Here is a 24,943-nt window from a genome sequence, read left to right as displayed (position 1 = left end):
TGGACCCATAGTCCGGGGGTGAACTACTCACTCATCACTCCGGAGGCGACCATGGCGGTGAAGAGTCCTCCGGGAGATGATTCCCCTCTCCGGCAGGGTGCCGGAGGCGATCTCCTGAATCCCCCGAGATGGGATTGGCGGCGGCGGCGTCTCTGGAAGGTTTTCCGTATCGTGGCTCTCAGTACTGGGGGTTTCGCGACGAAGACTATATGTAGGCGGAAGGGCAGGTCAAGAGGCTACGCGAGGGGCCCACACAATAGGGCCGCGCGGCCAGGAGGTGGGCCGCGCCGCCCTGGCGTGTCGCCGCCTCGTCGCCTCAATTCGTTTCCCTTTCGGTCTTCTGGAAGCTTCGTGGAAAAATAGGCCCCGGGCGTTGATTTCGTCCTATTCCGAGAATATTTCCTTACTAGGATTTCGAAACCAAAAATAGCGAGAAAACATCAATCGGCTCTTCGGCATCTCGTTAATAGGTTAGTGCCGGAAAATGCATAAATATGACATAAAGTATGCATAAAACATGTAGATATCATCAATAATGTGGCATGGAACATAAGAAATTATCGATACGTCGGAGACGTATCAGCATCCCCAAGCTTAGTTCCTGCTCGTCCCGAGCAGGTAAACGATAACAAAGATAATTTCGGAGTGACATGCCATCATAACCTTGATCATACTATTGTAAGCATATGTAATGAATGCAGCGATCAAAACAATGGTAATGACATGAGTAAACAAATGAATCATAAAGCAAAGACTTTTCATGAATAGTACTTTCAAGACAAGCATCAATAAGTCTTGCATAAGAGTTAACTCATAAAGCAATAAATCAAAGTAAAGGTATTGAAGCAACACAAAGGAAGATTAAGTTTCAGCGGTTGCCTTCAACTTGTAACATGTATATCTCATGGATATTGTCAATGTAAAGTAACATAACAAGTGCAATATGCAAGTATGTAGGAATCAATGCACAGTTCACACAAGTGTTTGCTTCTTGAGGTGGAGAGAGATAGGTGAACTGACTCAACATAAAAGTAAAAGAAAGGCCCTTCGCAGAGGGAAGCATTGATTGCTATATTTGTGCTAGAGCTTTGGTTTTGAAAACAAGAAACAATTTTGTCAACGGTAGTAATAAAGCATATGTATCATGTAAATTATATCTTACAAGTTGCAAGCCTCATGCATAGTATACTAATAGTGCCCGCACCTTGTCCTAATTAGCTCGGATTACCGGGATTATCGCAATACACATGTTTTAACCAAGTGTCACAAAGGGGTACCTCTATGCCGCCTGTACAAAGGTCTAAGGAGAAAGCTCGCATTGGATTTCTCGCTTTTGGTTATTCTCAACTTAGACATCCATACCGGACAACATAGACAACAGATAATGGAATCCTCTTTAATGCATAAGCATGTAGCAACAATTAATGTTCTTATATGAGATTGAGGATATATGTCCAAAACTGAAACTTCCACCATGATTCATGGCTTTAGTTAGCGGCCCAATGTTCTTCTCTAACAATATGCATGCTCTAACCATTAAATGAGTGGTAAATCTCCCTTACTTCGGACAAGACGGACATGCATAGCAACTCACATGATATTCAACAAAGAGTAGTTGATGGCGTCCCCAGGAACATGGTTATCGCATAACAAGCAACTTAATAAGAGATAAAGTGCATAAGTACATATTCAATACCACAATAGTTTTTAAGCTATTTGTCCCATGAGCTATATATTGCAAAGGTAAAGGATAGAAATTTTAAAGGTAGCACTCAAGCAATTTACTTTGGAATGGCGGAGAAATACCATGTAGTAGGTAGGTATGGTGGACACAAATGGCATAGTGGTTGGCTCAAGGATTTTGAATGCATGAGAAGTATTCCCTCTCGATACAAGGTTTATGCTAGCAAGGTTATTTGAAACAAACACAAGGATGAACCGGTGCAGCAAAACTCACATAAAAGACATATTGTAAACATTATAAGACTCTACACCGTCTTCCCTGTTGTTCAAACTCAATACTAGAAATTATCTAGACTTTAGAGAGACCAAATATGCAGACCAAATTTTAGCAAGCTCTATGTATTTCTTCATTAATGGGTGCAAAGTATATGATGCAAGAGCTTAAACATGAGCACAACAATTGCCAAGTATCAAATTATTCAAGACATTTTAGAATTACTACATGTAGCATTTCCCGATTCCAACCATATAACAATTTAACGAAGAAGATTCAACCTTCGCCATGAATACTATGAGTAAAGCCTAAGGACATATTTGTCCATATGCAACAGCGGAGCATGTCTCTCTCCCACACGATGAATGCTAGGATCCATTTTATTCAAACAAAAACAAAAACAAAAACAAACCGACGCTCCAAGCAAAGCACATAAGATGTGATGGAATAAAAATATAGTTTCAGGGGAGGAACTCCGATAATGTTGTCGATGAAGAAGGGGATGCCTTGGGCATCCCCAAGCTTAGACGCTTGATTCTTCTTAGAATATGCAGGGGTGAACCACCGGGGCATCCCCAAGCTTAGAGCTTTCACTCTCCTTGATCATATTGTATCACCCTCCTCTCTTGATCCTTGAAAACTTCCTCCACACCAAACTCGAAACAACTCATTAGAGGGTTAGTGCATAATAAAAATTCACATGCTCAGAGGTGAAATAATCATTCTTAACACTTCTGTACATTGCACAAAGCTACTGGACATTAATGAAGCAAAGAAATTCATCCATCGTAGCAAAAGAGGCAATGCGAAATAAAAGGCAGAATCTGTCAAAACGAACAGATCCAGTAAAGACGGATTTTATTGAGGCACCAGACTTGCTCAAATGAAAATGCTCAAATTGAATGAAAGTTGCGTACATATCCGAGGATCACGCACGTAAATTGGCATATTTTTCTGAGCTACCTACGGAGAGGCAGGTCGAAATTCGTGACGAGCAAAGAAATGCATGTCTGCTGCAGTAATCCAAATCTAGTATGAACCTTACTATCAACGACTTTACTTGGCACAACAATGCACAAAACTAAGATAAGGAGAGGTTGCTACAGTATTAAACAACTTCCAAGACTCAAATATAAAATAAAATTACTGTAGTAAAACATGGGTTGTCTCCCATAAGCGCTTTTCTTTAACGCATTTCAGCTAGGCGCAGAAAGTGTATATCAAGTGTTATCAAGAGATGATGCATTGACAGCGGGGTTTGGAGTTTTCTCAACCATGCATAGTATTTTGGATACATAAGTTTCAGCGGCTCCCTTTTCATTAGTCTTGGGCTTGCTACTCTCATCAAACAAATTTTCAGGAACAAGCCAAGCATAATTATCATCTAGAGCTTCATGCATCGGTAGGAGCTTACATGGTATTGGTGCTTTAATCTCCCCACCATCATTAACACTATTAGTGTACTTAATTCTATTCATATCCATTTTTTCAAGTGTTCTTTTAAAAACGGTGATCGTACCAAGCCTCTCATGCTTACTAAAAACTTTTCTAGCTTCTTTAGCTATATCTGCAAATTCTCGCACTAAGACTTTTAGAGCAAAATATCTCTTCTCTCCCCGCTCCATATCGTAAAGTGTAAGAAACATGTGTTGTATCATGGGGTTGAGACTAATAAATCTAGCTTCCATCATGCGTACCAAACAAACAGAGGCATCTTCATAAGTAGGGACAGCTTTTGCAAGGGGTATATCTTTAAGATCTTAATGCATACTAACATGGGTGAAAAATTCTTCTATATTATCTCTTCCAATTATAGACCCTTGTCCCACAGGTATATCTTTTACAATAAAATTAAAAGGACACATGTTGAAATAAGTAAAGCAAATGCAAGTAACTAATTTTTTTGTGTTTTTGATATAGAGTGCAAGACAGTAAATAAAGTAAAGCTAGCAACTAATTTTTTTGTGTTTTGATATAATGCAGCAAACAAAGTAGTAAATAAAATAAAGCAAGACAAAAACAAAGTAAAGAGATTGGATTGTGGAGACTCCCCTTGCAGCGTGTCTTGATCTCCCCGGCAACGGCGCCCGAAATTTAGCTTGATGACGCATAAAGCACACGCCCGTTGGGAACCCCAAGTGGAAGGTGTGATGCGTACAGCAGCAAGTTTCCCTCAGTAAGAAACCAAGGTTCATCGAATCAGTAGGAGTCAAGAAGCACGTCGAAGGTTGATGGCAGCAGGATGTAGTGCGGCGCAACACCAGGGATTCCGGCGCCAATGTGGAACCTGCACAACACAACCAAAGTACTTTGCCCCAACGAAACAGTGAGGTTGTCAATCTCACCGGCTTGTCTGTAACAAAGGATTAGATGTATAGTGTGGATGATGATTGTTTGCGAGAAAACGGTAGAACAAGTATTGCAGTAGATTGTATTCAATGTAAAAGAATGGACCGGGGTCCACGGTTCACTAGAGGTGTCTCTCCCATAAGATAAATAGCATGTTGGGTGAACAAATTACAGTCGGGCAATTGACAAATAGAGAGGGCATGACCATGCACATACATGATATGATGAGTATAGTGAGATTTAATTGGGCATTACGACAAAGTACATAGACCGCTATCCAGAATGCATCTATGCCTAAAAAGTCCACCTTCAGGTTATCATCCGAACCCCTTCCAGTATTAAGTTGCAAACAACGAGACAATTGCATTAAGTATGGTGCGTAATGTAATCAATAACTACATCCTCGGACATAGCATCAATGTTTTATCCCTAGTGGCAACGAGCACATCCACAACCTTAGAACTTTCGTCACTCGTCCCAGCATTTAATGGAGGCATGAACCCACTATCGAGCATAAATACTCCCTCTTGGAGTTAAGAGTACAAACTTGGCCAGAGCCTCTACTAATAACGGAGAGCATGCAAGATCATAAACAACACATAGGTAATAGATTGATAATCAACATAACATAGTATTCTCTATCCATCGGATCCCGACAAACACAACATATAGCATTACAGATAGATGATCTTGATCATGTTAGGCAGCTCACAAGATCCGACAATGAAGCACATAAGGAGAAGATGACCATCTAGCTACTGCTATGGACCCATAGTCCAGGGGTGAACTACTCACTCATCACTCCGGAGGCGACCATGGCGGTGAAGAGTCCTCCGGGAGATGATTCCCCTCTCCGGCAGGGTGCCGGAGGCGATCTCCTGAATCCCCCGAGATGGGATTGGCGGCGGCGGCGTCTCCGGAAGGTTTTCCGTATCGTGGCTCTCGGTGTCGGGGGTTTCGCGACGAAGACTATATGTAGGCGGAAGGGCAGGTCAAGAGGCGACGCGAGGGGCCCACACAACAGTGCCGCGCGGCCAGGAGGTGGGCCGCGCCGCCCTGGCGTGTCGCCGCCTCGTCGCCTCAATTCGTTTCCCTTTCGGTCTTCTGGAAGCTTCGTGGAAAAATAGGCCCACGGGCGTTGATTTCGTCCAATTCCGAGAATATTTCCTTACTAGGATTTACGAAACCAAAAACAGCGAGAAAACAACAAGCGGCTCTTCGGCATCTCGTTAATAGGTTAGTGCCGGAAAATGCATAAATACGACATAAAGTATGCATAAAACATGTAGATATCATCAATAATGTGGCATGGAACATAAGAAATTATCGATACGTCGGAGACGTATCAATGGCATGTTGGCAAATAGAGGGAGAAATCCCCTTCAAGTCATCAATAGTGTAGCCAATAGCTCCTCGGTGTTTCTTCAATATTTCCAATAATCTTTCTTCCTTAAAATCTGAAAGCTTAGCACTAATAATAATAGGATATGTTTTCTTATCATCAATATAAGCATACTTAAGATTATCAGGTAACGGTTTCAAATAAAAAATAAGATCTTCCTTTGGTGGTGGTGTTGTTCCTAGATCTTCGACCGGTAAGTCATGTTTAAGAATGGGTTGACGAAGGAAAATTTCATCAAGCTCATTCCTTTCTTCCCTAAAGACTTCACTCTCATGATCCTCCAAATATTGCTGCAAAGGATTATTAGGAGCAAGAGCAATAGATGCAAGTCTGTTCAACTCTAAAATCATCATTAGGCAATTCAGCTTCATAAGGAACTTTGGCAAATTTAGAGAAATTAAACTCATAAGATTCACCAGCAAATTTAGTCACAATTTTCTCTTTCTTGCAATCTATAATAGGTCCACAAGTATTTAGAAAAGGTCTACCAAAAATGATAGGACAAGTCTTACTAGCAAGCAGAACCAAGTACCAAAAAGTCGGCAGGATATTTAATCTTACCACATAGAACTTCCACATCTCGAACAATACCAATAGGAGAGATAGTTTCTCTATTAGCTAGCCGAATAACCACATCAATATCTTCAAGTTCACAAGAACCAATTTCATGCATGATTTCCCTGTAAAGCTCATAAGGAATGACACTATAACTTGCACCAATATCGCATAAACCATAATAACAATGATCACCAATTCTAACAGAGAGCATAGGAACACTGGCTTTCCTAGACTTACTAGGATGTGAAACAATATTAGAAGCATCTTCACAGAAAATGATGTGACCATCTTCTACATTTTCAGTCACAAGGTCTTTAACTATTGCAACAGTAGGTTCAACATTTATTTGTTCCTCAGGTTCTATAGGTTTCTTTGCACTTTTGTTAACCACACTAGTTATAACAGAATACTCCTTCATTTTAGCAGGAAAAGGAATTTTTTCAATATAAGATTCAGGAAGAATGTGATCAACAGTTTTAACTTCAATACATTTACCTATAGGTGAATCAGTTTTATCTTTGTAAGGTTCATGATACTTATTAAAACTCTTCCTAGGAAATTCAAAATGAGAGGCAAAAGCTTTATAAAAAATTGCAACAACTTGAGAGTCAAGACCAAAAGTAGCACTCATATTTCAAAATTTATCAGTATGCATAAAAGTTTCAATGCATTCATAATCATAATTTATACCTGACTCTCTACCTTTGTCGTTCTCCCATCCTTCAGTATTCTCCTGAATCCGATCAAGAAGGTCCCATTTAAACTCTTCTTTGTTGCGCGTGAATGATCCGGAACAAGTAGTATCCAGCAAGGTTTTATCTTGAAAAGAAAGTCTTGCATAGAAATTATCAATGATGATATTACCAGGAAGCTCATGAATGGGGCATTTGAGCATTAAAGACTTCAATCTCCCCCATGCTTGGGAAATACTCTCTCCATCACGAGGCCAGAAATTATATATGCGGTTTCGGTCTTTGTGAATTTCACTTGGAGGATCGAATTTAGAATAAAATAGAGGCATAATATCCTTCCAATCAAGAGAATGCCCATTCTTCAGCAGTTTATACCAATGCGCCGCTTTACCAGACAACGACATAGAGAATAGTTTCTTCCTAACTTCATCCATAGAAATACCTGCACAATTGAATAACCCGCATAATTCATGTAAAAACAGTAAATGATCTCCAGGATGGACAGTTCCATCCCCTTCATAGCGGTTATCCATAACACGTTCAATAATTTTCATAGGTATTTTATATGGAATCACTTTCTCACCTGGCGCCTCATCCACTACCTTTGCAGTAGTAGTAGATTTTCCAAATAGGAATTCAAGAGAAGATCTCTCCATAATGAATTATAGCAGCAAGCAGAAATAAAAACAGCACGTACAGTAAAAGTTTTCCTTACCAATTCCACTTACCAATAGCGCTTCACTCCCCGGCAACGGCGCCAGAAAATAGTCTTGATGACCCACAAGTATAGGGGGTGTATCGTAGTACTTTCGATAAATAAGAGTGTCGAACCCAACGAGGAGCAGAAGGTGTTGACAAGCAGTTTCGATGAAGGATTCACTGTAAATGCTCACAGACAAGTTTTCAGGAGGTTTTGATATAGAAGATAAATAAAATACAAGTAAGTAAAATGCGAGAATAATAATTGCAGCAAGTGGTCCAATCCTTTTTAGCACAAAGGACAAGCCGGTTTGTTTACTTATGATGACCAAACGTTCTTGAGGACACACGAGAATTTAGTCTAGCGCTTTCGCTTCATATAGTTGATTAATCTTCATTGTTTTGATAAGTGTTGTGTGGGTGAACCTATGCTAATGCACCGTCCTTCCTAGGACTAATACATACTTGTGATTAAACCCCTTGCAAGCATCCGAAAATATAAGAAAGTAATTAAGATAAATCTAACCATAGCGTTAAACTCTGAGATCCTGCTATCCCTCATGCATCGATATACCAACGGGGGTTCAGGTTGCTGTCACTCCGGCAACCCCACAATTAGCAAACGAATACAAGATGCATTCTCCTAGGCCCATAAAGGTGAAGTGTCATGTAGTCGACGTTCACATGACACCACTAGAAGAATAACACCACAACTTAAATATCAAACCATTAAATATTACTCAACATAGTTCACTACTAACATTTAGACTTCACCCATGTCCTCAAGAACTAAACGAACTACTCACAAGACATCATATGGAACATGATCAAAGTTGATATGATGATGGATACCAATCTGAACATAAACCTTGATTCAACGGTTTCACTCAATAGCATCAATAACAAGGAGTAATCAACACCGGGAGAGTTTCCCCTATGAAATACTCAAGATTCAACCCTAGATGTTACAGCGGAGACGAGGTGCAGCGGTGGAGATGACGGTGTCGGTGGTGGAGATGATGATGATGATGATGATCCCAATGAAGTCCAGCTCGATGACGGTGATGATGGCGACGATTTCCCCCCTCCGGGAGGGAATTTCCCCGGCAGATTTCTGCCTGCCGGAGAGCTCTTTTCTCTCTGGTGTTTTCCGCCTCGAGGAGGCGGCGATGACTATCCTCGATGTTCTCTCGCACCTTAGGGTTTCTGGGAGATGAAGTACGCGAAAGGGCGATGGACAAGGGGGTCGTGGGCCCCCACCCCACGTGGCGGCGCGCCGGCCCATGGGGAGGGCCCATGGCGGCCCTCCTCGGCCTCCCCTTTTGGCTGGCTCCGTCATCTGGAAAAATAGGAGCTTCGGTATATTTTCCGTCAATTGTTGATCTTCAGAAATATTGTATCTCGACGGTGCTTTTTCCAGCAGATTCTGACTCCGGTGAGTACTTCTCCAATAATCATGAAACATGCAAAATAGGTGAAATAACATAAGTATCATCTCTAAATATGAAATATATCAATGAATAACAGTAAATTATGATATAAAATAGTGATGCAAAATGGACGTATCAGACCTCCACCTATGGGGATTTCTACCTCTCCTCTCTTCTCTGCCTCATCATGGTGGTGAGATGGAAGAAGGAGAAGCGGAAGGTCTTCTGGGTTGGTACCATCGGTGCCATCTGATGCCTACGGGGTGCTACATCGACGTGCTTCAACAAGCAGTTGGTGTTCTTGCCGCTATTATCCATGGCCGCAAGGGCGGCGCCTCTTCAACCTCCGATTTGGAGGCCCTGAATCAGCCCTGTCGTGGGTGCTCTAAGTCACCTTACTGCGAAGTGATTCGTTCCCCACAGCTAGGTGGTGGACCGCGACGGCGTGCTCTCGCCGGAAAAGGGCTCCTGAGCAGCTGGCTCTAGTTTCTTGGCAGCGACGCCTGGAGAATGCCGGCGATGAGTGGCAGAGACACCGGTGTACTTGATTGCGTTGATCTGGATTCTTGTAGGGTGTTTTATGTAAATTGTAGACCCCTTTCTTCAAATATTAGGTTTTTAGAGCGAGTATTTGCAAGGGGCTTACTGAAAACTGTAATCCTGCCACTCTAATGGATTTTTTCTAGGCTCTTCGTGACCCCCCTTTGTGTGCAAAAAAAAAGGTGCTTATGTAACGTGCCGGGCATTTTATACTAGAATTGATGACTCTACTATTAGGTTAAAATAAAATTGCAAAAATTTAGGTATTCAGCTGAATACCCATGATACTACATGTGCCCGTCCATGTGTTCAGGTAAGAGTAACCACGTGGGGACAATATGAAAGAGCAAAATTAGTTTTGTATGCAAGCAAACAAGATAGTTAGCTATGTCTCTGTAAGAAAAAGAACTTTACAAGCTACCTAAGAAGCTGGGGAACCGTGGACCAAGTCAAGAGAGGACTCTTATGCAGTGTGTCGAGCGTTAAGATTGCCCGCTAATCCTCAGAATAAGTACACCGGATAAATCCTTAAATTTCATGTCCATTGATAAAACTGTCGGATAAGGACATGATTATTGATGATCATTGTACAGTTCCTAAGCAAATTACTTCATGAATTTGCTAAAAAGAGAGAGAGATGGAGAATCGTTTATCGTGTTTATTTGCCATGTCATTTATGGAAACAGATGAACTTTATGGTTACAGTTATGCCAAAAATTTATGCGGGTAAATTTAAATAATGAGCAGGATCGTTTTGTTTGGGGCCTGACAACTAATGGCATGTTTACGGTAAAATCTATGTATGAGGATCTTATGAGTGATCACACCCCATACTTGACAAAGTATATATGGAAGGTTAGAGTCCCTTTAAAAATTAAAATATTCATGTGGTTTCTTAGTAACAAGGTGTTACTAACTAAAGATAATTTAGCTAAACGTAATTGGAATGGGTGTATGAAATGTGTTTTTTTATGGTGTACAGGAAACTGTCGAATATCTGTTCATTGATTGTCCTTTAGCTAAACTTCTGTGGCGCACGGTTAATTTTACCTTTAATCTTCCACCTTCAACCAATATTACAAATATGTTTGGTAATTGGTTAAATGGAGTAGATAGACAATCTAAAGCTTTCATCCGAATTGGGGTCTCGACTTTATGTTGGTCTATTTGGAGAGCAAGAAATGATATTATCTTTAACAAAAAACAATCTTTTCATTACTTGCAGGTTACTCATACGATGACACATTGGGTTCAGCAATGGGCCCTCCTCTCGCCGGAGGGACATCGGGATGGCATGCCTTCTGGATGCATACGTCTCCAGACAGTCGCTCAGGATATTTTGTGCCAGACTGGCTGGCGTCATACTAGGAGAATGCAGTCATGTGCACTATTACTATGTTATATTTGTTCTGCTGGTTGATTTTTGTATGAACTGTAGGCGATGATTGATTTTTGAGACTTGTAAACTTAAATGTTACAATATTTTAATAAAAGGCCGTGTGTATCATCATGATGCAGAAGCCGGGGTTAAACTTCCCATTTCGAAGATTTTTTTTTTTTTGCCATGTCATTTGCATTCTAAACGAGGAAAAACATTTTGCTGTTAATAACTTGATATAGCAATGCAAAGAAGGATGTATGTAATTCTTCTTTCTTTTTAGCTATGTGCATTCGTAATACCATTAGGGTATTACGTTGTTTCAAAGGCTAGATGTATTTAGTATCTTCTTAATATTAATATATCCTCCCTCCGTTCTTAATTAATTGACGCAGGGTCATCCCAGAAATAAACAATGGCTAGGCACAGTGCGCGTCCATTAATTCAAACTTCTTCTTATCGAAAAAAGTTAATATGCTCGCATGCTTGGAGCGAAGAGGGCTCCACTTTGACGCTAGCCAGCATCGACACTGTTGAGAACAAGCGAGCCTCTTTAACACGTTTTTGTTGCTTTAAAACCCATGTTACTTAGGAATTTTTTTCCGTGGCCAACCAAACGAGCCATTTTCTTCTTCCTAGATACAGAAAAAAGCTTCGCGAGCAACCAATCACAACATTCCTTCTTGCCTCAGTGTACACTGCAGAGAACAGTTTCTCTTTCTGTTTTCGAATCCAACAACCGCAACAGCGCAAAACTGGCCTTCAACGAGAAGTCGTACTACATACATTTTACATCCCATGCAAGGCGAGGGGCTCCATCAGAGGAGAATGTGTCCGGCGGTTCTCGAATTCTCCACGCCTGCAACAGCGGTGGTGATTGGGACCGACAGGGCCCGGTGTCAGGTCGATGACTCCTCGCCGTGGCGTGCTGATCCTAACGAACGCTGACGCAGATATACGGACAAGAACAGACCTGATTCTGCGAAACAGAAAAAACAACGATAGCGGCTGCCTGACAAGCACTGGAAAAATGAGATTACATGGATCCTTTCCTGCTGTGGCCAACACGGTTCTTATCTCAAGCCATCTCTTACATGTAAAAAGATACAAACTACGTCTATTTCAGCAATGGTTTCGGCTTTCGCTAACTCGAACTTCTCAATTTTATGTTAGTTTGGATTTTGTGTTAGAATTTTTTTTATCAAATTGGCTGCACAACTCTTGTGTTGTAAATTTTCCGTTCTTGTTGTTATAAATAGGGGTGTAAATGGTGCATATAATTTATGCTTGGAATGTGCATCCATTTTTAAGGATATGTATGCACATAGAAATCCACCGCACATGGATATTGAGTAAACGAATATCCGACGAATACGGTACTGATAATATCTGACGGATATGAACTATCCTATAATTTTTTCATGGATTATCCGAGATCATCAAAGCGGATAATCTGCTAAAATTAGTCCAACAAAAATATTTAGACAATATACTTAGTTAATCGGTTAAACTATGTATGCTACTAGCACACAACTTGCTTTGTGGTGAGAACAAGTGTGCATGTTTAGCTATAGCCTACAATTAAAAGTTTTTTGCTAACAATTTTTACATTAAAAAGTACTTCTAATTTACTGTGTATATATTTTTTAATTATCCGCTTTCGATCTGAGTCCGTCTGAAGTCCCACTCGTAATCCAATACAATCCGCATTTAAATCTGCATTTGACTAAAAATCTGCACCGGACTATTATCCGCTCTCATCCAAATTCGCTATAAAATATGATAAAGTACATAAAAATAGTAATATTCGATTCAATCTGATCCGTTTACATCTTATAAATGAATAGGTATGCCTCTAACTGCTACTATAGCATAAGGTGTTCAGGCAGTGGCGGGCACATAATTTTGACAATACGTATTCAGAATTAATAATAATTATCTTAACTTAGTGAATGCAATAGTATTTGACCCCATGAGCAGCTGCTACAATGCACTTGTTCTAACAACACCAATAGGTGCTTATGTAACAACATGTCTGGTATTTTATACAAAACATTGGGTATTCAGCTAAATACCCATGATACTACATGTGCCCGTCCATGTGTTCCGGTAATAGGTAACCAAGTGGACAATAAGTAAGAGCAAATTAGTTTTGTATACAAGCAAACAAGATAGTTAGCTATGTCTCTCTAAGGAAAAAGAACTTCACAAGCTACCTAACGAGCTAGGCAACCGTGGACCAAGTCAAGAGAGGACTCTTATGCAGTGTGTCGAACGTTAAGATTGCCCGCTAATCCTCAGGAAAAGTACACCGGATAAGTACTTAAAATTTCATGTCCATTGGTAAAACTATCGGACAAGGACAGGATTATTGATGATCATTGTACAGTTCCTGAGCAGATTGCTTCATGAATTCGCTAGAGAGAGAGAGAGAGGGAGTATCGTTTATCGTGTTTATTTGCCATGTCATTTGCATTCTAAACGAGGAAAAACATTTCGCTGACTTGATATCAGCAATGCAAAGAAGGATGATGGGGGAAAAAGAAGCCGAAGATGGGGTGGACGTAGCGTAGCCGACTCACGTTCTATATTAGCACGAGCAGCGGAAGACGCATAGCAAAATCTTTGGAGACGAGACGGGCGTCGTCGTCCTCCCCTCGCGGTTTCCACGGAGCCACCATTTTTCTTTCCGTTTCGGTGGTTGCTTCTGCAGTCGATTCAGGCCCAACACGCCATAAATTCCCTCCAAGCCTCCCCTTGCCCTCTCCTCCGATCATTCGCCGAGACACTTTCCTATTTCAGTCGGGGCTCGCTGGCCGGCTTCAAATGCTGGTCCTCTCTCGCTCCATCGTTGCCTGAGCAAATCCACCACCGGCTCAGGACCGGTCCCTTCCTGAAATCTCCCCCAGCTTCTAGAATTCTCTCGCCCCGACGCTGCGCTTCGGCCGCGTCGAGGTGAAATTTGGATTCTTTAGTCCAAGCTCGCATCTTGGGAGATACGGATTGGATTCTTTTTGAGCGGAATCCCACCGGCTGAGCTTTCGAGAGGTCGGATTCGGGGAGGGCGTTCCGGTGGGGCGCGGGCGTAGTAGCAGCAGCATGACGATCGATCTGTCCACCATGCCCGGGAGCTCGGCGCGCCTTCTCGACACCGCGGGGAGGAAGGACATGAACTTCTTCAGGAACCGCTACGTGCTCGGGCTCACCGGCGTCGCGGGAATCGGCGGCTTCCTCTTCGGCTACGACACAGGTACGGATGTATGGACATGGATCCGTCGTTTTTCCGTCTGCGATTTTTCACCTGACCATTTATTGCTATCTAGCGGTTGTTGGAATGTTTCCCCCTGTTGGATGCGACAGTTCCTAGTTGCTTTGGGGCTAGCAATGTCTTCTTAAAATCTTCGCATGAAATCTGGTTTAACTTATATTTTCGGATGCTCTGTTTGTTATAAAACATTCTCGAAGATGGAAATTTATGCTTCATAGTGAAATGCACTACGGATATTTTAGACACGTTTCAGAATAAGTCATTACTCCAACCATGCACCATGGAATATAATACAGTACATTACATTTTTTGTAGTAGAGCTGAAGGTCTGAAGCTAATGTTTGCCTGATGCCCTTTAGTTTCCATGAAGTCTCGGAGTAAACAACCATGGGGAACCAGAGATTGTGAAGCTAACAATAATATAATCTGAATGCTTAACTAAGACATTTCTACTGGCAGGTGTCATATCTGGAGCCCTTCTGTACATTCGGGACGATTTCCCGGCTGTGAAAGACAATTTATTCTTGCAGGTGCAGTCTGATAAACCAATTACTGCTCATTAAGATGATATGGTATTCCTTTGATACCCTGCCTCTGAGTTTGGTTTCTTCATCAGGAGACAATCGTTAGCATGGCTTTACTTGGAGCCATGCTTGGAGCAGCTGGGGGTGGTTGGATAAATGATGCCTATGGTCGTAAGAAGTCGACTCTTCTTGCAGACATGATGTTTGCAATCGGGTCACTTGTTATGTGTGCTGCTGGCGGTCCTTACGTTCTGATTCTTGGAAGGCTCTTTGTTGGATTGGGTGTAGGGATAGCATCAGTCACAGCCCCAGTTTACATTGCTGAAGCTGCTCCTTCAGAAATTAGGGGAGGTTTGGTGTCAACTAATGTCCTCATGATTACTGGTGGTCAATTCTTCTCGTACCTGGTCAATCTTGGCTTTACCGAGGTAATATTCAGCCTCCACTTAACCAGCATCCCCTCTTTTTATTCCTTACTTCAAATGGCTTTCAGCGACAGTCCCTCAACTGGAAACTAAGCCACTGCGTCTAGATGATACTCAGGGTGCTCATTGATGGGTTCACTTCAACCCATCCTGAACTGGCACCACCACCCTAGTACACTTTTTTTTGTTGCCCATAACTAGGCATCACTCTTTAGTTAAAAAAATGACCCCTAGATGATTGGCAAAACCTTTTAGGTGAAACTGTTTTTTGTGCACCTCTAGGTAGTGCTGCTGATTGCAGTTGAATATGTGTCATGCCCGTATGTTAGACAACTGTTGGTGTATCTGTTGGGCTGTCTTTTTGTTCTCTGTTGTGGCCCATTTGGCCCAGCCCAGTCCTGACCTATATAAGGTGCTTCTATCTCTGTAACCCTAAGTAGAGAGAGTTCCTCCCTGCAGCCTCCTACCTCAGGTTAGGCCCTCTCCTCTGTCCACATGGTATCAGAGCAAGGGGCGGTGAGGGCAACGACGGGAAGGACCGCCGATCCGGAAGCCTAGTCTGCTGTGGCTGCTAGGAGGAAGAGGAAGGGAGCGAGGCTCGCCGCGGCGGCAAGGAGGGAAGGCGGTGACAAGTAAGGAGACGAAGAGGCATCCTGCGGGTAAGTCCTTTGGTGGTTCCGAGAGGTTAGTTTGGTGTCAAGCATGGGGGACAACGGGGATTTGGCCAAGGCTGCGGAGAAGGCCGGCGAGAACTTATCACTACCAAAGGAGATGGAGGAGGACTGCTGGAGGGGAGCAATCGTTCCCCATACCATCATCGGTCGAAACTTGAGCTGCCGGCGAATGAAATCAAGTTGGAAGGAGTGGCCAACTATCTCCGGTGGTCAAGGAGGGCGCGTTGATTTTGAACTCGAAAGGGCTGGATGAACGTGTGAGTGGTGAAGGCTGCAGAACCAGCGAGACAAGACCGGTCCGGAATGGAAACAGTGGAATGCCATAAATTCTCCGATTGTGGCATGGTTGCTTAACTCTTTGGTTCCTAACATTGCTGCTTACGTAGAGGCACTCACAAAAGCTTCCGAGGTATGGGACACCCTATCAAATCTTTATTACGGAAAGGGGAACATTATGTTGATTGCTTGAGATTGAGGATAAAGTGCATGACTTGCAACAAGGAAACAAAGCTGTGATGGCATATGTGGCTGAGTTGCGGCATCTTTGGGGAGATTTAGATCATGTTGATCCTCCGGAACTTGCCCATGGAGAATGTGTGAGTCTCTGCGCAAGCTGGATTGAACGTCGGCGAGTCATGAAGTTCTTGAAGGGTCTTAATCAAGATTTTGAGGGGAGAAGGGCTGCTTTACTGCATCAAACCACTACCCCTTCTCTCAAAGAAGCCATTGCAGCTATGTCCAGAGAGGAAGTGGTCTGAATATGACAAAGGGAAGCGATTCTGTCCCTCATCCAACCTTCTACACTAACGAGAGACAAGAGATGATAGACTGCTATACTTGTGGGCAGAAGGGACACTTGAAGCATCAGTGTACCTCCTTTGCTACATCCAGTAGGAGGAGAGGAGGATACACACATGGAAGAGGAAGCTACAGAGGAAGAGGTGATGGCAGAGGTAGTGGACAGCCATATGGACAGCACCATGGAAGAGGTGGTGGACAGCACTATGGCAGAGGTAGTGGACAGCCATATGGATATCGGTATGGCGGGGGTGGAGGACAGCGGCACGCTATATCACCCAAGGCACATATGGCGGCAGCTTCGAGTCAACTACCGGTACCTCTCGGGGACAATCAAAGGAAGAAGGACAAAATGAAGCAACCTTTGGGAACTTTGCTCACTATGTCTACAAAGATGAAGGTAATATTGATAGAGTTTCTATAGCCACTCATAATGCTAATTCGGATTGGATTCTTGATTCGGAGCATCCAAACATGTTACTTGGAAATATTAGTGAGTTTGACTCTTATACTCGGTATCCTCCCACACATAGAGGCACTATCCAAACAGCGAGATGGCACAACACAATCTATAAAAGGGGAGGGTCGGTGCAATGTACACCCAACATAAAATTGTCATCGGTTCTACATGTTCCTGCTTTTCCAGTAAATACTGCTATCTCTAAGTGCCTTGATTGATCAGCAGGACTACCGTATGATAGTTGATAGATATATGTGTTTAATTCGGGAAAGGGAGAGCGGCAAGAAGATTGGGACTGCAACCAGGCATAGAGGTCTTTGGCACATAGATCGTGACAAGATGGGGCATGATGCTAGTTACGTGCTTGCTGCGATTGTTGGAGGAAAGGAGAGTATGGCACTAGTTCATCATTGTCGAATGGGTCACATGGCGTTTGATAAAATGTTTCGAGTTTTTCCGATGTAATGAATGGAGTGGACAAAACCAAATTATGTTGTGATGCTCGCGAATATGCTAAGCATACGAGAACCTCTTATGTTAGTAGAGGGATCGAAGTGTATCCCCATTTGTGTTAGTGCACTCCGATGTATGGACGTGTCTGTTGTGTCGATAAGTGGCATGAAGTACTTTGTGACTTTTATTGATTGCTATTCCGGAATGACTTGGATCTATCTTATGCGTCACAAAGATGAAGTGTTCACTTGTTTCCGGAGTTTTTGTGCCTATGTGAAAAACCAATTCAATGTTCGAGTGCAAGTGATCGGAAGCGATAATGGTGCCGAATATATCAACAAACCTTTTTTGCTTTCTTATCTTCGCAAGGTATACTGCACCGGACTTCATGTCCCGACACTCCTCCCCGAATGGAGTTGTCGAGCGGAAGAATAGGCACATTCTTGAAGTGGCCCGATCTCTTATGTTTACCATGAATGTTCCAAAATTCTTATGGAGTGAGGCGGTTATGATCTGCTACATATTTGATCAACGAGAATGCCTTCAAAGATTCTAGGTATGCGAGTCTCCTTGCCAACTCCTTCTAAATAACAATGACTTTGTTGTACCACCCAAACTCTTTGGTCTGTACATGTTTTGTAAGGGATCACAGGCCATCTGGTTGGCAAGCTAGATCATCGGGCTATCAAATGTATCTTTATTGGCTATTCCTCCGGACGAGAAGGGTTACAAGTGTTGGAGTCCCAGCGACGGGAGGACATTTGTAAGCATGGATGTTACGTTTCGCGAGTCGAGAACCATTTTATGACGGTGAGAGTGATCTTAGTGGCTTGTTCCGGGGCTTGACCATCTTGGTGATGCTCAAGAGGGGAGCAACAGCAAGGTGCTGATCAAGAGCAGCAAGATGGTGACCAACAACAACATCAACAATGTCCTATTGTTGCGGAGATTCCTGCAATTCCTGGTACACCTACACCACCTAGACCTGTACCACCACAAAGATGGCTGCAGAATCCACTTGTGTACTCTAGAAGACAAGTACAAAGGGAACAAGTAGATGCACCGGAGGAGCAACAAGACCAGGGCGGGGGAGCAACCCATTGGACCGAGAAAATCAAGGAAGTACAAGTGTAGATTACTGCAGAGGAGAATCAATCTCGAGCTGAGTCCAATAATAGCCTAGACTTGCCAATTGCAATAAGGAAAGGGATAAGAAATGTTGGGCCCCCAAAACGACTGAGTTATGATGACTATGACATAGGAAATTATATTTCTTACGAGGCATTGTCACCCACTTTTCGGGCTTTTGTTGCTTCACTGCATAGCTATATCTGTTCCTAAGGATTGGAAGGCAGCCGAGTTGGACCCGAGATGGTGCAATGCTATGATGGAAGAGTTAGAGGCCTTGAAGAAAAATAAAACATGGGAGTTAACGAGATCTCCCTAAAGGAAAGAATACGATGAGGGTCTGTAAGTGGATCTATTACGTAAAACAAAATGCGAGAAGGAAAAGTGGAGAGATATAAGGCAAGACTTGTGGCAAGAGGATATAGTCGGACTTATGGCATTGACTATGATGAGACATTTGCACCGAGTGGCAAAAATGAGCACTCGTCGAATTTTGATCTCTTGTGCAGACAAATTTCGGATGGCCCTTGCATCAACTTGATGTCAAAAATGCATTTCTGCATGGTGATCTTCAAGAGGAGGTGTATATGGAGATGCCACCAGGATTTGTCGGACTCGAAACTAAAGGGAAGGTATGTAGGCTGAAGAAATCTCTATATGGTCTCAAACAATCTCCACGGGCCTGGTTTGACAGGTTCAGACAAGTGGTGTGTGGCATGGGTTATGGTCAATGCAATGGAGACCATACCTTATTTTACAGACATTCGGAGCAGAAAATCACTATCCTTGTTGTGTATGTTGATGATATTATCATCACGGGAGATGATGTTGTGGAAATCGCAAAACTGAAAGGATGCTTGAGTCGAGCCTTTGAGGTGAAAGACTTGGGAAAACTTAGATACTTCCTTGGAATAGAAGTTGCAAGATCGTCAAAAGGGATATCACTATCTCAAAGAAAGTATACATTGGATCTCTTAGATGATATGGGCATGTTCGGGGTGCCGAGTGGCTTCAACACCTATTGACCGAACACTAAAATCACAGCAGAGTCTGGAGAACCCATAAACAAGGAGAAATATCAAAGACTTGTTGGGAGACTAATATACTTATGCCACACGAGACCAGATATATCATTTGCAGTAAGTGTAGTGAGTCGCTATATGCATGATCCGAGGGATGGACACCTGGAAGCAGCTCAAAGAATCTTGAGATACTTGAAGGGCACTCCGGGAAAAGGAGTGTTGTTTAAAAGTAATGGACACCTAAATGTAGATGGATATTGTGATGCGGATTGGGCTAGGCTGCTTAAATGATCGAAGATCCACCTCAGAGTATTGTGTTTTTGTTGGAGGAAATTTGGTGTCATGGAGAAGTAAGAAACAATCTGTTGTCTCGAAATCAACAGCCGAAGCTGAGTACAGAGCTATGTCACAGGGCCTAGGTGAAATGTTGTGGGTACGAAACCTTCTAAGAGAGCTGAAAATTTTAAGGCAAGGAAGCTTGAAAGTGTGGTGTGATAATATGTCTGCCATAAACATAGCAAATAACCCTGTCCAGCATGAGCGAACTAAACATGTGGAGATAGACAGATTCTTTATTAAAGAAAAGATTGATGCAGGGATTATCTCATTGGCTTATGTGAGATCAGGACAACAAGTGGCAGACTCGTTTAACAAAGGGACTGGGCTCAAAGGAGTGTAATCTTGCCTGTGCCAAGATGGGGATGATTGACATTTATCACCCATCTTGAGGGGGAGTGTTAGACAACTGTTGGTGTATCTGTTGGGCTGTCTTCTTGTTCTCTGTTGTGGCCCATTTGGCCCAGCCCAGTCCTGACCTATATAAGGTGCTTCTATCTCTGTAACCCTAAGTAGAGAGAGTTCCTCCCTGCAGCCTCCTACCTCAGGTTAGGCCCTCTCCTCTGTCCACACCGTACAAATCAAGTTATAGGGCACAAGTCTGATTGTAAAGTAACTAGCCTATAATTATAATTATATTGTTTCAGATGCTTTCCGAGCTCTGGCTATCCTTCTCCACTTTTTCCTAAGTAACTTACCTTGCTCAACTTCAATAGATCAAAATATCAATGCACACGAATTTAGATGGTACCAACAATATAATTTACTGACCTGCCTTGATACTTGGGTGTGCATCTTCTGCACAAGGTCCATTCGAGGGAAAGTTCAATCTGTTATTTTCTATGCAAGATGATTTCTCTTGAGAAAGCTTTTCAGCACACTGATAAGTTCATCCTAACTTTCACCCTTTTGTGCATATATATTTTTTGGCGTTAACATTCTTATTGGTGCTAGCTAATTGCATAACACTGTACTATCATTGAACGAGAGTCAGCCTTCACCCATCAGAAGCAATGGATTTTTCACCTACAAGGTGCTGTTTGGTGCGTACCAACTTCGGTGTTGGTGAAATGCTCCGTCTTTCTGCTTTGGGAGTTCTGTATAGTAGTGGCGTTGTGGCTATATATTTCTGTCAAATGCATATAATTTTCTGGCCTATCTGCTGTTTGAAGTATCACTTTATGCACATGGGCAAGGGAAATTTAACAGACCTTTGATTAGCATAACTTCTGTAACTTTATTGGGAGTGTAGTAAAACATTAGTGGGCTCGTACCAGTGTCCATTATGATTGCAATTGCTATTAAGTAACTATTGTTAAGTAAAAGTAATTGCATTGAAAAATAATACTCCCTCCGGCCCAAATTAATTGACACAGCTCAGGAGTACACTTGTACTCGACATAGTATATGGCTGCGCCAATTAATTTGGGCCGACGGAGTAATATATTTGCTTGCAGTAAAGAAGTAAACAACTCATTGATACATAAGCCTGATATGTAATAAACAGGAGATATGATCATATTGCACCATCTTTGTTAAAACTAAGATAATTCAGTGGAGTTTTTTTCGATCCTTCACTGGAGTTATTGATAATCTGTTTATGTATCACTATTTTGTTGCAATAATATGCATGTCACATGTCGTAGGTTCCTGGAACATGGCGCTGGATGCTTGGAGTTGCTGCCGTGCCAGCAGTCGTTCAGTTCGTGCTGATGCTTTTTCTGCCAGAATCGCCCCGTTGGCTATACCGGAAGGTTATTGGCATCTTTTTCTGTTATGTCTTATCTCTTTGATCTGCTATTTTTCCTTATCTTTATTTTCCTGTACAGGATGAGAAGGCAAAAGCTATTGCTGTCCTGGAGCAGATATATGACTCTGACCGTCTAGATGAAGAGGTTGACCTGCTTGCTTCGTCTTCCATGCATGAATTCCAGTCTAACTGTACTGGGAGCTATCTGGACATATTCAGGTCGAAGGAACTAAGGCTTGCCTTTTGTGCTGGAGCTGGTCTTCAGGTATGTCCGGCCTCTGCTTTACTCATGATTCTTTTTTGCTTGATAAATGAGAATACTGTTAACAGACACGCTCATGTGGTCCTGTATATCAGAAATGCACCTTTCAAGAGATTAGCATGCTTTGAGAAGTGGACGCTTGCACTGTCAGTTAGAGCAACTAGACATTTTATTGTTACTAAATTGTTTTGACATTGACCGAGGTCAATCACCTGTGCTTACACGCAAGTGTCAGTGATGCAGATAGTCTACCTTGCTATGCGTCCTGACTCCTGACTGCATGATGCATTAGGAGACCAAGTAGGCAAATGATGTCTTTCATTTTAACATATACGAATTTAACTGTGCAGGCCTTCCAGCAGTTCACTGGCATCAACACTGTGATGTACTACAGCCCCACGATAGTCCAGATGGCTGGATTCACTTCCAACAGGTCGGCCTTACTCCTTTCCCTCATCATCGCTGCCATGAACGCAAGTGGAACCATTGTTGGAATCTATCTCATCGACCGTTGTGGCCGCCGCCGCTTGGCCCTTACAAGCTTAGCCGGGGTTGTGCTTTCCCTTGTCATTCTTGCCTTGGCCTTCATACTGCAGTCATCTTCCAGCCTTTGTGGGAGCTTATTCAGTGGCTCTTGCCAAGGTGCGCTGGGTTGGTTCGCAGTCGGAGGGCTCGCTCTATACATCGCCTTCTTTTCTCCAGGCATGGGCCCAGTCCCATGGGCTGTGAACTCCGAGATATACCCTGAGGAATACCGTGGAATGTGCGGGGGCATGTCAGCCACTGTCAACTGGATTTCGAACCTGATCGTGGCTCAGACATTCCTCTCGATTGTGGGGTGGGTTGGAACTGGCCCTACATTTCTAATCATCGCCGGAATTGCTGTGATGGCCTTCATCTTTGTGGCTCTGTATGTGCCGGAGACGAAAGGCCTGAGCTTCGAGCAGGTTGACCTCCTATGGAAGGAGAGGGCTTGGGGTAACCAGGGCAGCCACGAGAGCCTCTTGGGTGCAGCACCGTAGAGGGTCCTCCTGCTCTGATCCTGCAGGCGGGTGCTCCTTTTAACATGGCACCGTGCTGCACCTGGCTAGTCTGCCCACGCCATTGCCTGACCTCTAGCTAGGAAGGTCTTAAAAAGAGCTGGATGGATGCAGATACAACCTGTTTCTCTGGGTGGTGTTTAGATCGCTCCTATGTTGCCTTGATGTATGTACTATCGTCGTGTTTATGATCTAAGCATATTGTGGTCGCTTGTTCATGTCGAAAAGACCGTGTGACTGAGATCGGTTTCGTGCATTGCTGGCGGGAGTGATGGTATCAAGGGAATCAATGAGCTACACTGGCAGGGAAAAGCAGATGAACAACTGATGTCTTTAGCAGTTTATATTTTGTTTGGATTTTGTGTCTGTAATTGGAAAACTGGCTCCTAGATTGCAATTGTGTATAAACCTTATATACCAACGATGGCTCCTCTCGCCTCTTGTCTCAAATCACGAGTACAGTTCTTGCCGTTCTCCTTTTCCGTGGGGGAAGGAAATATATTCATCAGAACAGTTTAATTGCTAAATTTGGTTGTCTATATGTCCACATAGCCAATGGTCTAAAAAGATTCCCTCTCCACAACTTTCAGATTTTTAGCAGCTTGACTTTATGCAGATTAATAGCATCTTGTACAACTACCATTTCAACAAACATAATTTGAAAGGTTTATAACTACCAAATCAACAAATTCAGAAATCATTCATCTCCCTCCAACTGCAAATAATCAACACAAACACGTGTAACAAGCTTTTGCTCCGTCGCCGCTCCCATTTCTCTCTGGAAAAGAGGGACGCATGATGGCAACCTCGCGTCCGTCCTTGTGGTCTCCATCTGCTCTATACGTGGGCGGGTACGAGGGTCAGAAGAGTGGTTGCTCCTTGAACATCATCCAGGTGTCGTCCAGATGTGGACGATGTTGAGGAGAATTTGACCTCGTCCACGTTTAGACCACATGATTGACCGTCTGCTGAAATCGTCATAACTCATTTAGAGTACAGTGCTAAAGACACAGGTGGTGTGGCTCAGAGCGTGACGTCATGGAGGCCGAGCTACTTGTAGCTATTTATTTTCAAACACTTGGTATTCGTATTTTATTCCAAAAAATATGAACAAAATTATGTAGGTAGCCAATGATGTATGCTTCGGTGATGTAAAATCTCAATGCCAACTAATTTGTATTCGAGGCTACACGAAATTGATAAAATCTAACAAATTTTATTATCTTGAAATGTGTACTACTCACTATAAAATTTGTCAGATTTTATTTTTTGTGTAGCCTAAAATATGAAGTAGTTTGTATTGAAATTTTACACCATTGTAGAATTTTGATTCAGATTTTTTGAATCTCTGAAATATGAATTTTGAGTGTTTGCATATAAAGGGCTACCTGTAGCTCGGCCTCCGTTTGAATTTTCCCGTGTAGCTCGTGACTATTACTATTCTGACTATAGATCGAAGCCTATGCTTTGCCAAAAAAACTAATGTATGCAAGAAATGTATTTAAAAGTGATCAAATATTTCATGTTCTTAGATGACGACACAATATGTCGACAATGACCTCACCTCCTTCCTACTTGTGGACTTCCTTCTCCGTACAATTATCCGTAGTTGTGCCACCAAACTCCACTACACTATACACTATGTGCATTGCTACAGAAAATATATGCATGTTGGCGAAATAAGTTTGGCTATATGTGAGTTGGCAAATAAAATTCAGGTTTCAGTCTATTTTTAAAGGAAAATAGAATAATAATTTTTTTGGTAGGTTTGGAAGGATCCAACAAGGTACCTGGTTTT

The 24,943-nt window shown here is 42.6% G+C and overlaps 1 protein-coding gene across 1 annotated transcript; it reads left to right on the top strand.

The window, feature by feature from the left end:
- The first annotated feature begins 13,635 nt into the window (after positions 1-13,635).
- On the top strand, positions 13,636-23,595 carry LOC124674075 (inositol transporter 1). Its single transcript, XM_047210110.1, has 6 exons — positions 13,636-14,255; positions 14,733-14,803; positions 14,890-15,225; positions 21,740-21,847; positions 21,923-22,108; positions 22,456-23,595. Exons 1-6 carry the CDS (start codon positions 14,105-14,107, stop codon positions 23,125-23,127), a joined length of 1,524 nt encoding a protein of 507 aa, XP_047066066.1. The 5' UTR covers positions 13,636-14,104; the 3' UTR covers positions 23,128-23,595.
- Positions 23,596-24,943: the final 1,348 nt, after the last annotated feature.

The sequence above is a fragment of the Lolium rigidum genome, chromosome 7 (assembly GCF_022539505.1).
Source record: "Lolium rigidum isolate FL_2022 chromosome 7, APGP_CSIRO_Lrig_0.1, whole genome shotgun sequence".
Classification (NCBI taxonomy): Eukaryota; Viridiplantae; Streptophyta; class Magnoliopsida; order Poales; family Poaceae; genus Lolium; species Lolium rigidum.
The sequence above is the reverse complement of the archived record's forward strand: the minus strand, read 5'-3'. Positions and strand labels throughout refer to the sequence as shown.